Source organism: Dipodomys spectabilis, unplaced genomic scaffold (genome assembly GCF_019054845.1).
Source record: "Dipodomys spectabilis isolate Male_0828 unplaced genomic scaffold, ASM1905484v1 ptg000039l, whole genome shotgun sequence".
Classification (NCBI taxonomy): domain Eukaryota; kingdom Metazoa; phylum Chordata; class Mammalia; order Rodentia; family Heteromyidae; genus Dipodomys; species Dipodomys spectabilis.
The window spans coordinates 4,051,580-4,065,423 of record NW_024870716.1 but is presented as its reverse complement, the minus strand read 5'-3'; the positions used below and the strand labels follow the sequence as shown (position 1 = coordinate 4,065,423).

At 43.1% G+C, this 13,844-nt stretch overlaps 1 protein-coding gene across 2 annotated transcripts in view; it reads left to right on the top strand.

The window, feature by feature from the left end:
• Ano6 (anoctamin 6) overlaps window positions 1-13,844 on the top strand; it is a 175,154-nt gene that overhangs the window by 120,112 nt on the left and 41,198 nt on the right. For both annotated transcript variants that reach the window (XM_042677691.1, XM_042677692.1), the window contains 4 exons: window positions 2,321-2,436; window positions 4,170-4,304; window positions 7,063-7,168; window positions 9,560-9,620. In XM_042677691.1, the coding sequence (XP_042533625.1) occupies window positions 2,321-2,436; window positions 4,170-4,304; window positions 7,063-7,168; window positions 9,560-9,620 (418 nt within the window). The remainder of the gene's footprint in view (window positions 1-2,320; window positions 2,437-4,169; window positions 4,305-7,062; window positions 7,169-9,559; window positions 9,621-13,844) is intronic.

Genomic DNA, 13,844 nt, shown 5'->3' with positions numbered 1-13,844 from the left:
GTTAAGATGATTAAATGAACTCATGTCTCCAATGCTGGTGGCTATGCCTGTAATCCTAGCTACTCAGGAGGCTGAGATCTGAAGACCATGGTTCAAAGCCAGCCTGGGAAGAATAATCTATGTGAGATTCTTAGTTCCAATTGAGTAACAAAAAGCCAGAAGGGGAAGTGTGGCTCAAGTGGTAGAGTGCCAAACTTGAGTGAAAAGAGCCACGTGAGAGCTTAATCTATATCAACCAGAAAAGGGTTAGTTTTTTTTTGTATGGAAAATACATATTGGAAGTTTTCACTTACCTTCTGTAAACAGACTGCCTACCTCCCCCCCAAAAAAATAGAATTTCTGAAATATTTTAGGAATTTTAAGAAAGGTATCTATCAGAATTCTTGTCACAATGGTAAAATCGTAGATTATTGGCCTTCTCTATCTGATAGTGTGTCATTTGGGATACAGTTTTCTTTGGTGGGGGGTGTGCTTTTTTATTGTTATTATAAAGGTGATGTACAGAGGGGTTACAGTTACGTGTCAGGTAAAGAGTACATTTCTCTTTGGACAATGTCACCCCCTCCCTCTCTGTCTCCCAATTTCTCCCTCCTGTCCCCACCACAAATTGTATAGTCATTTTCCACATAGTGTCTAGTGAGTACTACTGCTGCATTTGTTCACCCTTTGTCCCTCCATTTCTGTGCTGGAATGCAGTTTTTAAAGTGTGACTATCCAGGCTGTTAGTGAGTCCATATGTGTAGATTTGGGATGGATGCCTGTATGTGTATGCATACACATGCACACATATATAAGCAGATGTGTGTGTGTATATGATAGATCTGTTTAAATTCTGTCATTGAAATAAATACCACATGACATTGCATTGTTACTTTTTGTATTTGCTCTCAATTTATCTGAACCCCTGAGACCAAAGAAAGCAAAGACTGAGGCACATCATTGGTAATGTATAGTACATGTCTTGTTGCATGGAAGCAATATGGGATTTGATATTTATGATAAAGTAAGACACCAGCAAGCTACCCGATACACCTGAGTTAAGTGTGAAAAAAAGAGATATAGGTGGAAGAGCTTCCTGGCTAAGAGATCCAGCGTGCCGTGAAGAATCTGTTTTTTGTTTTGTTTTGTCTATGCCAGTTCTGGGGTTTGAACTCAGGGCCTGGATGCTGTCCCTGAGATTGTGTGTGTGTGTGTGTGTGTGTGTGTGTGTGTTTTCAAGGCTTAGCACTCTGTGTGTGTGTGTGTGTGTGTGTGTGTGTTTTCAAGGCTTAGCACTCTGTGTGTGTGTGTGTGTGTGTGTGTGTGTGTGTGTGTGTGTTCAAGGCTTAGCACTCTACAACTTGAGCCACAGCTCTACTTCTGGCTTTTTAGTGGTTCATTGGCGATAAAGAATCTCACTGACTTTCCTACTGGGGCTGGCCTTGAACTGTGATCTTCAGATCTCAGCTTCTGGAGTAGCTAGGATTACAGATATAAGCCACCAGCATCAGGCCAGTCTCTTAGGTTTTAACTGTAGCATGACATGAACTTTGGAAACAAAAAGTTTCCTGAATATTAATCTGCAGTGCTATATTCCTTTAGAATTCTATTGGAATTTCTTCATGCCCAGGTCTTATCTCAACAAAGCTTCTTAGAACTGCAGTGGTCCCATCCCCAGGCCAAGGAATGACACATTCTACATGGTATTTGGGAGGAAGGTGGGTGCAGGCCAAGACCCACCCTGAGTCTTGGCTGTGTGATAATCTGGCTCAAGTCCCTGAAGAAGGAAAATGAATCAGACAGGAGAAAGGTGATGGAATTTAAGCAAAGGCAGGAGGTTTTGTTTCTTGAATATGCTAAGTGTATAACATGATACCAAGTTTCTTTCTTTGCCTATTTTCTACGTTTTCTTAAGAACTATTGAATCGGGGACAAAAGAGCCTGGTTTTTTGTTAATGCCCTGGTTATCCAAGGAGAGGGATTGGTTATAAGATGTCCCTCCCTGGCGGGGGAATTCAGAAAACTCGAGTGTCCCAAGTTTTCATTGCTTAGGACTGCCCCCATGGGTAGGACACTAAGCAACCTTGAGGCTCCTGCTGAGTACCTGCATTGCCTCCCAACACTGTCATCCACGGCCCCTTCCCCCCGGGGAGTCATGGCCCTGGTGCAGAATCACTGCAAGTTAATTGAAGTGGTATTTCTGACCCCTTCCAGGATGTGCATTTCCCCCGTTGTCACAAATGACTACGAAATACTACCCCCAGGAGCGCCACATGTAAGCCACAGATTTGTGGGGAAATGGGATGACTAAGATGCTAATTTGTTCCATTTTGCTACTCAGTGCAATTTCAGCTCTCCGTCGGAAGATCCCAGCTGCCCCAATGAACGCTACCTTCTGTACAGAGAGTGGGCGCATCCTCGGAGCATATACAAGAAACAGCCCCTGGATCTCATCAGGTGAGCGAACCCTGCACATAGGACCAATATCTTTTGACTCACAGACCCAGCTCTCTCTCTGATCACCTGATTGGCCTTGGCATGCTTATCCCTGTCCCCATTCATCTCAGGGAGGATCATGAGTTCAAGGCCAGCCCAGGCTGTACAGCAGGAAGAGAAGGAAAGGGAGAAATGGGGGCGGGGGGAACCTAATCAGAGCTTTTCAATGGAGAGTTGAGGTAGTTTTGGTAGCGAGACAGTGATCAAAAGACATCTCATTTGGAAGGAGAGGCCCTTCATGACTCCTTGCTTCTCAGAAGTAGGAGAGAGGTTTCCATTTAAGCCTTAGAACCTTTGTAGGCCCTGCTTGCAGGGTAGCACAATATAACCAACTCTCTATTATTGCTGGTCTCTAAGCAGAGTATATGCCTGACCAGTGCTGTTAAATATAGCAGAATAATTTTACTACTTGGGAGAGGTTGGGTGGGACAGCATCTGAGATTCTTAGCAATTTCAAATAAGTCGTGACCAAGGGATAATGGTTTATAAGAACTGTATTAGCTGGGCGCTCGTGGCTCAGGCCTATAATCTTAGCTACTCAGGAGGCCGAGATCTGAGGATCGTCGTTCAAAGCCAACCTAGACAGGAAAATCCATGGGACTCATCTCTAATTAACCACCAGAAAATTGGAAGTGGTGCTGTAGCTCCAAGTGGTAGAGTGCTAGCTTTGAGCAAAAGAGCTCAAGAGACAGTGACCAGGGGCCAAGTTCAAGTCCCACAAGCAACCAAAAAAAAAAAAAGGAGTAGAAGAAGACTGTGTTACTTTATGTTGAATCACTGTAACAAAATACTTGAGTCTGGATACTAGATGAAGAAGAGAGGTTTACTTAGCACCCAGTTCAGGAGCCTGAAAAGTAGAAAGTGCAGAGTACCAGCACTTAGAAGCCCTCTTGTCTCCGCCTCATGGTGGACACCATAGCAGGACTCTACCAGGGAAAGACACATGGCAGGACCAGAAGCCAAAAGGAAGGGATAGCGGGGCTGTTGATGCTCTTTTTTTTCTCTCTTTTTCTTTTTTTAATAACATCCCTCTTGCAAGAGCTCACTCGGGGCCTCATGAGAACTCTCTTAATTCCTTCCAAAGATGATTCCTTTCTGAAGCCACTAAGGGGTACGGCTGTGCTGAGAGCTAAGTCCCCAGAAGGCAAGGTCTACCTGGCTCCATCCTACCCTGGACTCTTACATCAGCATCATTGCTAAGGAAATAGTCAGGTTCTACAGATCAGAAGGGAACCAGTCTAAGGCAGCAAGAGTCATCTGAACTGTTACTTCACTGGTTTCTTCTTTTGTGAGTTGTGGGGCCTGGCCACTGTCCCTGAGCTTTTTCACGCAAAGCTATTCCTCTACCACTTGAGCCACACCTCCACTTCCAGTCTTTTGGTGGTTAATTAGAGCGTAGGTCTCACGGACGTTTTCTGGATTCAGCTGACTTCAAACTATGATCCTCATATCTGAGCCTCCTGAGTAGCTAGAGTTACAGACCTGAGCCATCGATGCCCAGCTTCCTGATGCATAGCATCAGTTTCAGGGTAGTGCGTATGACTGAGGTCTACTGTGTAAATACATGTGTTCTCAAGATGAATTGAGTCAAGTTTGAACGTATCAAAGACTTTTATTTAAAAAAAAAAGAACTATTCACTTGCAAAGTGGCAGCATTGTTATTTGTGTCTTCTAAAAGTGATTTCTTTCTTCAGGAAGTATTATGGAGAGAAGATTGGAATCTACTTTGCCTGGCTGGGCTATTACACCCAGATGCTGCTCCTGGCTGCTGTGGTGGGCGTGGCCTGCTTTCTTTATGGATATTTTAATCAGGAAAACTGCACTTGGAGGTAATCTCCGCTGGTTCCGTGTCACTGTGCCACAAAGTTCATTATCCAAGAAAGTATTTGCAGGGTTTTGGTAAAAGAAGACTCATAGTGGAACACTCATTGTTTAAGATGATAGAGCCCCTTTGTGTTGAGTCTACTAACTAAATGGAATAAAATTAAAACAAAATAATCCTCAGGTAAGCTAGCCCAGGCTCTGACAGGAACATTTCCCTCAGGAAATACATCACTATTTTGAGACAATTCTTTGTTTGAAAAAGAAAGGAGGGCTTGAGGGAGGATTGCCCTTGAACTCCTGGCCTCAGACGAACGCTTTGTCACCAGTCTTGCCGATCTGGGTCCCACACAGCTCAGATTTCTTCAGAGTTCCAGTGAGAAACCAGTAATGCTCCAGAAGTGGAGCTGTGGATCAAGTGATTGAGCACCATCCTAGAGCATAAAACCGAAGGGACATTACCCAGGCCCTGAGTTCAAACCCCGGCGCTGGCACACATCACACACATCACACACATCACACACACACACACACACACACACACACACACACACACACACACACACACACACACACACACACACACACACACACACACACACACACACACACACACGCTTGCATGCTTGTACTTAGCTCATTTTGTCCTCTCTCTTTTCACTGCAGAAATAACTACTGAATGAGATTGTGTATTTATAATTTCTTCCCATTTATTGTATTTTTTTAAGTTGCCTATTTTTACCCCTGCCAAATACACTTAATTCTGTCTGGTTTTAACAACATGTGTACAGAAGGGGAAGATACTCTTGATCTTCCCTCTATCTAGTAGGGGATTTTAAACTTTTCTTTTTGCTTCAGGCTTAACCAGACAAGAGGAATTAGGATTTTTTTTTTCTTTGTACTTTCTAGGCCTCATGCACCATCTTATTCTCGTGCCTGGCCAGGAATGTGTTGGAGCGATTTAATCTAGACGGCTCAGTCTTCATTCTCAAGATGTGGGGCTGAGGCCTGCAGGCACCCTTGCCGCAGGCAACCACAGTGTCCATTGCTCTTGATTGCCATGGGCAGACCCAGGAGGGCTGGGGCTGATTGCCCAGTCTGAGCGCTGAGGATCAGGTCACAAATGGCAAATTCTCAGCATGGAGCTTTTTCCAGGGAGCTGTTAGACAGGTCATATAGAGATAGCACTCTGGAGTAAGTTGTTGGGGTTTTTCCAAACTAATTGTTCACACACACACACACACACTAGGCTGTGTTTTGTTTTGTTTTTCTTTTTTGTCAGTCATTATGTTTGAACTCCAGGCCTTGGCGCTGTCCCTGAACTCTCTCACTCAAGGCTAGTACTCTTATCACTTTGAGCCATAGCTCCACTTCCAGTTTTCTGATGGTTAACTGGACTTTTGTACCCCTGCTAGCTTTGAACCACAACCCTCAGATCTCAGCCTCCTGAGTAGCCAGGATTATAGGGGTGACATCAGCACCAGGCAGCTGTTTTGTTTCGTTTTGGTTGTTGTTGTTGTTTTTAATAACTACTGTGGTTGAGAGCCTGTTGGCTTGTAAAGCTTCTATGGGGAGTAAGGATGGGAACTAGTGAAGTTAAAAAGCCACAAAGTTCACTGCTCACACATGAGATTTAACTAAATTCCTTAAATATTCTTTCAAGAAGGGCAGTCTAGACTTTTGCCAAGGTTGATTTGTGTGTGTGTGTGTGTGTGTGTGTGTGTGTATGTATGTGTTGTATGTGTGTGCATGCTACTAGTGGGGCTTGAATTCAGGGCATAGATGCTGTCCTGTAGGTTTTATGCTCTAGGATGGTGCTCTACCACTTGATCTACAGCTCCACATCCAGCTTTTTGGTGGTTAAATGGAGATGTGACTCTCACGGACTTTCCTCCCTAGGCTGGCTTTGAACTGTGGTCCTCATATCTCAGCCTCCTGAGTATTCAGGATTACAGGTATAAAGTACCAGTGGCTGGCCATTTTTTCATAATTCAAAGTTATCAGCTTGTGGCTAGGTTTTTTCTTCTTACCCTTTAACTTTCTTTTTTTTTCCTTTTGTTTTTTTTTTTTGGGTCCGGTCATGGGGCCTGAACTCTGGGCCTGGGCGCTGTCCCTCAGTTCTTCAGCTCAAGGCTAGCGCTCTACCACTTGAGCCACAGCGCCACTTCCGGCTTTTTTTCTTTTTGCTTATATGGTGCTGAGGAATTGAACCCAGGGCCTTATGCATGCAAGGCAAGTGCTCTACCACTGAGCCACCTTCCCAGCCCCACCCTTTAATTTTCTTAACAGCATTTCTTCATTTGAAACATGTTAGTATTTTTTTCTTTATGGTTTATGCTTCTTTGTTTGATATTTATGAACTATCTCCTTACCCTAAGGTTGTCGGATTTTTTCCCTTTTTTGGTACCATTGGCATTCTTATTTCCTACCAGCTATGAATTGTGTGTGGTTTGGGAGAGTTCAATTGCTTGGTTCTCCATATGTATATTCTATCATGCAGTCCCATTTGTGGAAATGTCAGTTTTCACTTTGCTAAGTTACTGGGCCAACTCTCATAAATTGGGGTTGGGGCAGGGCCATTATTGGCTTGGTTGGCTGGTTAGTTTTTTTGGTTTTTGTTGTTGTTGTTTTGTGTACCAGTACTGGGGCGTGAACTCAGGACCTGGATGCACTATCCCTTAGCTTTTTCACTCACGGCTGGTACTTTACCACTCTATTACTCCACTAAAACTTTTAAATTAAGTTGTATTTTCCTCTCTTCTTTAGCAAAGAAGTGTGTAATCCTGATATTGGTGGCAAGATTGTAATGTGTCCCCAGTGCGATAAACTCTGTCCGTTCTGGAAGCTGAATATTACTTGCGAATCATCCAAGGTAATATTTCCTGTTCTAAATATTTATACATAACAAAGCTTTCCTGGTGATCATTGTGCATGGCATAAGAATTATCTTTTTTCTTTCTGGGGATTTCACAAAGGTCTTTTCAATGAAGCTTCCAAACATTCCAGAAGATAATATGGACTACATATTTTTTTTAAATAAGTTTTTTTATTGTGAAAATACTGTACAGAGGGGTTACAATTACATGAGCAAGGTAATGAGTACATTTCTTATCAAGCATTGTAGCCTCCTCCTTTGTTTTTCCCCTACCCTTCCCTCCCACCTCCTCAACTACATTTGTGCCCCCCCATCCCCCGCCCAAATTGTAAAGTTTGGTTTTCAACATAGCGTCTTGTACATTTCATTGTTGCAATGTATGGTTTTTCCCTTCCCCTCTCCAAATTATACCAACATCAAATACAATGAAAATGGATTATACCGTGGGGGAGGGACATACAAAGCAACAAAAAAATCATGTGGTACCTTATAAATATGTTAGAAACAATAGCAAGAGAGAAAAACATTTGAGTCCTTATCTTGGGGTTCATTTTGCTTAACATCATCTTATCTGACCTTTTCTGCTTGTCTCAAATATATACTAGTTATTACAAATAAGGAAACCATGGGACCTATGTTTCTTTGGGCCTGGCTTACTTCACTTAATATAATTTTTTCCAAGCCTTTCCATTTCCTAACAAATGGGGCAATGTCATTCTTTCTGATGGAGGCATAGAATTCCATTGTGTATATAGCACATTTTCTTGATCCATTCATCTACTGAGGGGCAGCTGGGTTGGTTCCATATCTTAGCTATGGTAAATAATGCTGCAATAAACATAGTTGTGCTGGTAGCTTTAGTATGGTCTGAACTACATATTTTATTCTTCTGTTATGAATAATAAATTGAAGCAGGCACCAATGGCTCATGCCTGTCATCCTAACTATTCAGGAGGCTGAGATCTGAGGAACACAGTTCAAGGCCAGCCAGGGCAGGAGAGTCCATCAAGATTTCTTGTTTTCTAAATTTTGGTACTGTCTTTGTGCTTGAACTCAAGGCCTGGACACTGTCTCTGAACTTCTTTGCTCAAGACTAAACTCTCTCTCACTTAAGCCACAGCTCCAGAAATAGCTTCATGGTAATTAATTTGAGACAAGTGTCTCAAGGACTTTCCTGCTTGCAGTAGCTTCAAACCTCAATCCTCAGATCTCTTCCTCCTGAGTAGCCAGGATTACAGACATGAGCCACCAGCACCTGGTTCATGAGACTCATATCTTCGATTAACCAGCAAAAAGCTGAGTAGTGCTGACACTGGAGTTATAAACTCAGGGCCCTTCACATGCTCAGCTTGCTTGTTCAACTGGCACTCTACTACTTGTACCATGCCTCCAGCCTACCTTTTTGCTTATTATTATTTTGGAGATGGAGTCTTATATATTTTTCTGCCTGAACCATAATCCTTCTAATCTCTTTCTGAACCACAGTCCTTCCTGGATATAGTAGGATTACAGGAATGAGCCACTGGTGCCTACTCTGTTATCTCTACAACTTTTTTTCTTTAGAAAATACAAACATGTTTGCTAATAAAAACAATTAGTAATTTCTCAGAACATCCTATAAGGAGATAGGTAATTTGTATATTAACAAGAGATCAAACTTAGCAGAACCAGTGAATAGCCCCCTTCTTTGGGGAGGTTTGCTGACAGTTACGCTTATTAAGTTCTGCAACCTCTCCCCAGTGGAGGTGCCTGCCAGCCACAGGAGAAAAGCCATCCTTGGTTGAGAAGAAGCAGAGCTCCCCTCCATGAGAGCCATCTCTGCATAAACCCAGTTTTGTGCTTCTTTCCACAACAAGGGAAGACATTCTGGAGATTAGCTTCTGAGGAGGGTGGGATGATGCTAGCCAAATCATAAATCTCAGAGTTGTCCAGGGAGTATTTTGTTGTTAGAGCCATTGCATGCCTTCTGCATGTTCCATATGGCAGTTCATAAGTAGAAGCCATTTTAGAAGGGGGTTGCCCAGGGCTCATTGCTTGTCAACCTAGCTACTTGGGAGGCTGAGTTCTGAGAATCACAGTTTGAAGCTAGCCCAGGCAGGAAAGTCTATGAAACTCTTATCTACAATTAAATGCCAAAAAACCCAGAAGTGGAGCTGTGGCCCAAGTGGTAGAGTGCTAGCCTTTTGCAGAAAAAGCTAAGGGATAGCACCTAGGCCCTGAATTCAAGATTTGGTTTGGTACAAACGGAAATACACACACAGCCTGCAGATTGAAGAATGTTATTCAAAGTCAAAAAGTGTTGTGTATTTCCTGAGTTCTTCTAAGGGAAGAACTTAATGTATATGTCATTATTGTCATTATATGTCATTATATGTCATTTTTTTATAGAAATTGTGCATCTTTGACAGTTTTGGAACCCTTATCTTTGCAGTGTTTATGGGAATATGGGGTAAGTGTTTTTTACCTTTTCATGTACTGCATGGTAGTATGTGGTTTTAGATAGGCTATCAAAGTACCCACATATAGACCCTCCTATTGTGTACACTTCTGCTTTCCTCATACTGTATTTGTAAGTAGGAGGCCATTGTGCCAGCTCTCCTTGCATAAAAATACTTCGAAATGTAGTAGCTTAGTACAACACACCTGTTTTCCTCTTTGATTATTTCTTCTAATTCTCTGGACCAGCTGGAATGTTCTTCAGGTGTGGGCTGGCTTGGGTGATCTCTGTGGTGAGCCCATGGCTCCATGAGTAATGGATAATAAGAAGGCCTCGGACAGATAGTCTCTCACCCCAAGTAAACTAGCCCGAGATCCTTCAGGCTTCCAAAGAGAAGCCTCAATGCATTACATCAGGTGTGCTAACAAGGACCCATCAGCTGAAGCAAGTTCTGTGGACAGGCCTCCATTGGTGGGAAGCAGGAAGGAAGGTTCGCCGGAAGCCATGACAGTTTGATGACCCCGCCCCTCATCCATCCCCAGTGCTTGAGATCAGAAGGATTTTAGAGTCTTCTCTGATCTGGAGATATTTGCATGGACTTTACTGGTTGAATATCTCTAGCCCAACAGTCTGGGAGCATGCTCCAGATTTGGGAGCATCATGTCCACAACTCACAGAATTTCAGATTTGGGAGCATTTTGGGTTTCAGATGTTTGGTTCAGAGATGCTGAACCAATAGGGCAACAATTCCAAGAACTGTGGACCCAACTTAACTTTTATGGGGGTGGGAGAAGCAACACAAGGATTATGGATGAGCTTTTTAAAAAAATGTTATTATAAAGGTAATATACAGAGAGGTTACAGTTGTATAATTTTTTTGTTGTTGTTAGTCCTGGGGCTTGAACTCAGGGCCTGGGTACTGTCCCTGAGCTTCTTTTGCTTAAGTCTAGCACTCTACCACTTGAGCAACAGTGCCACTTCCAGCTTTGTCTGTTTATTTGGTACTGAGGAATCGAACCTAGGACTTCATGCATGCTAACTAAGTACTCTACCACTAAGCAACATTCCCAGCCGTGTTTTGTGCTTTTTTATATGTATGTATGAGTGAAGACTTAATAGGTATTCATTAGTTTTATAATAATAACTTATTCTGTTGGAATACAGCCCTAAAGAGCATTAAGTTTAAGCCAAGTGCCAGTGGCTCACACCTGGAGCCTGAGATCTGAGGATCATGGTTTGAAGCCAGCCTGGGAAGGAAAGTCCATGAGACTCTGATCTCTAAAACTTATCTAGAAAACCAGAAGTGGCACTGTGGCTCAAAGTGATAAAGCATTAGCCTTGAGTGAAAATGCTGAGACAGCAATCCAGGCCCTAAGTTTAAGCCCCTGACTGACCTCCCCCCCCCCCCAAAAAAAAGAATCTAAGTTTAGATACAGTCCTAAAAATTATAAATTCTCTTAAGTTTAGAATCCTAAAAATTATAAATTCTCTATAAGAACTTGAATGCTAGGTTCACCTTACATACTCAGTATTCCCTCATTAATGGAATGCAACAGTTAATTTCTTTAATTGCAGAATTATAAACGAGATATGAAGATTGTAGTTCAAAGCCATCCTAGGCAGGAAAGTGCAGGTGACTCATCTCCAATTAGCCACCAAAAAGCCAGAGTAGAGCTATGACTCAAGTAGTAGAGCACCAGCCTTGAGTGACAAAGCTAAGGGATAATGCCCAGGCTCTGAGTTTGAGCCCCAGTTCTGACTAGCATACCATCACAAATCCTTTGCACTCCTCCATTCTAATAAAATACATCTTTTTTTTCTCTAGCAAGAACATAGATACTGCATGCATGGGTCAGCACTTTGTCTTAACTATGTTCACAGGGGCTGATTTGTAACCGCTAAAGTTCTCACACAATCTCTCAAACTTCATGTACTAATGGATGCCTGTATATCCAATTAAAAAAAAGTTATTTTTCTAAAGGTGATGTACAGAGGGGTTACAGTTACATAAGTCAGGTAAAGAGTACATTTCTTTTGAACAACTCCACCCGTCCCTCACTCTCTCCCAGTTTTTCCCGCCTACAAGTTGTGTGGTTCATGTTCCTCATAGTGTCTAGTGAGTACCACGGTGTTATTGCACATAAGAAAAAAAAAAGATGAATTTTTGACTAGGAAAACCACACCTGTAGTTCCCTAGCCTAACTTCCTTCCCCTGACGATTAACTACACCATGTTTCCAGAACTGCCTTGTGCATGGGGCGGGTGGTTCATTTCACCGAGTTTAGCGTGCAGAGTGCATTCCAGCGCTGCGTGTCACAACCAAGGTCTGTCTTTAAGGATGAGTATGATGATGGAGTTTTTATTTTAAGTGCTTTATGTGGCTTTCCTTGTTACTTCTGCCTCACGAGAACTACTGCTGTGAACCTCATTACAGAAAGTCTGAGGCGACAGAACGGCACAGGCAGGGGCTCCTGCGAAGTTCCTTATTATCACCAGCGAGCTATTCCTGGAGTCTCTCCTCTGTGCCCAGATGCACGCGCCACTTAGAGTATTTTTCTGCTCCCTAGAAATAAGAAAGCGCGGAGGGCAGCAAAACTTGTGTCGTCAACACAGTACAAATCAGCTCTTTATCGGGAACAAAGCCAAGCCAGCCCACTGGATTGCTGTGATCCATGGAGTCCTAAACGCAACCCATGGTTGAAGCAGAGGTCGTGAATACCTTCCACCTGCCTCCCTCCCTCCTGGATGTTGCTTACCGCTTTCCACCTGATTTTCCCTGGCCCAGACTCCTGGCTGAATGAGTACAGTCTTCAGTTTTCACATTGGAGTACTGAGGGGTTTTGTTGTCTCTGTGTGTGTATGTGCGCACATGTGTGTGCATGTTTGTGTGTGTGTGTGTGTCAGTCCTGAGGCTTTAATTCAGGGCCTGAGCACTGTCCTTGAGCTTTTTTACTCAAGGCTAGTGCTCTATCACTTATTCACTTCCAATTTTGGGGTAGTTAATTGGCAATAAGTCTCAATGTTTTTGGCCAGGCTGGCTTCACACTGTGATCCTTAGATTTCAGCCTAGGGTTACAGCGGTTAGGAAGGTAACAAAACTATTCTACTTTATAGCAGTGTGTGAACAATGAGGACTGAATATTAGAGTCTTGCCAAAAGAGCTCAGAAGTTCACCAGTACATTGTTAAAGCAACCAAACTACTCTCATCTGCCAGAGTCTTATCCTCGTATCAGGATGTAACACTACCAGTGCCATATAACCAGGAACTTTTTCTCTTCTTTGGCCAGTGGGGCTTGAACTCAGGGCCTGGGCACTGTGCCTGAGCCATATTGCAGGGGGTCAGAGCAAAGGATCTACAACACAGGAAATCAGCATCCAGTCAGACATAGCCACCGCTGCCTCACCCTGGGACTGTTGATCTGGGACACACAATGTGTGCATCAGCTGTGGGTTACTTCATAGCACTGGGTGACTAGTATGTTCCATAGTCTTTGGGATATAAGACAACTCAACACCTTCTGTTTCCTACAACTCCCAGTAGTTTGCCTTCATGGTTGAGGATTTTCCAGCAACTCCACATCCAGCCATTTCTTAACAACACACCTGGCCATAGCATCTGTCACTTCTTTATGTCATGTTTCCACTCAGTGAGGAGGGGCGAGGCGGGGAGGGCTTCCATTGTTCTTTGCTTCTGACATCCATTAGGATCGCTTATGATGTTTTCTGTGGAAACAGGAACATTTAGTTTCTTGAATCTGTTGATACTGTTGCTAGACAGACTGAGTAAATGATGTGATTTTTAAAGATGCAGAAAATGACACCACAGGCAGACTATGCAAATTACCTAAGATGCCACAGACAGAAAGTGACATACATAAAGAACTCTGGAAATCATTTGGATTCCATTCTCAGCTTTTGGATCAATGACAAAATACAATGTCTATTAGTCAGTGTGTAGCTTTATTAAGAAAAAGATGCAAAAATTTTGATGTTCAGGTGTGTTCTGGTAGCTCACCCCTATAATCCTTGCCACTCGGGAGGCTGAGATCTGAGGATCAGGGTTCAAAGAGTGCCGGCCAGAAAGTCCATGAGACTCTGATCTCCAGTTAACTACCAAAAAGCTGAAGGTGGAGTGTGGTTCAAGAGGTAGAGTGCTGGCCCTGAATGTCAAGTCAGTGTTCAGGCCCTGAGGTCAAGCTTCCGATACTAGCACACAAAAAAATTACTTTGATTGT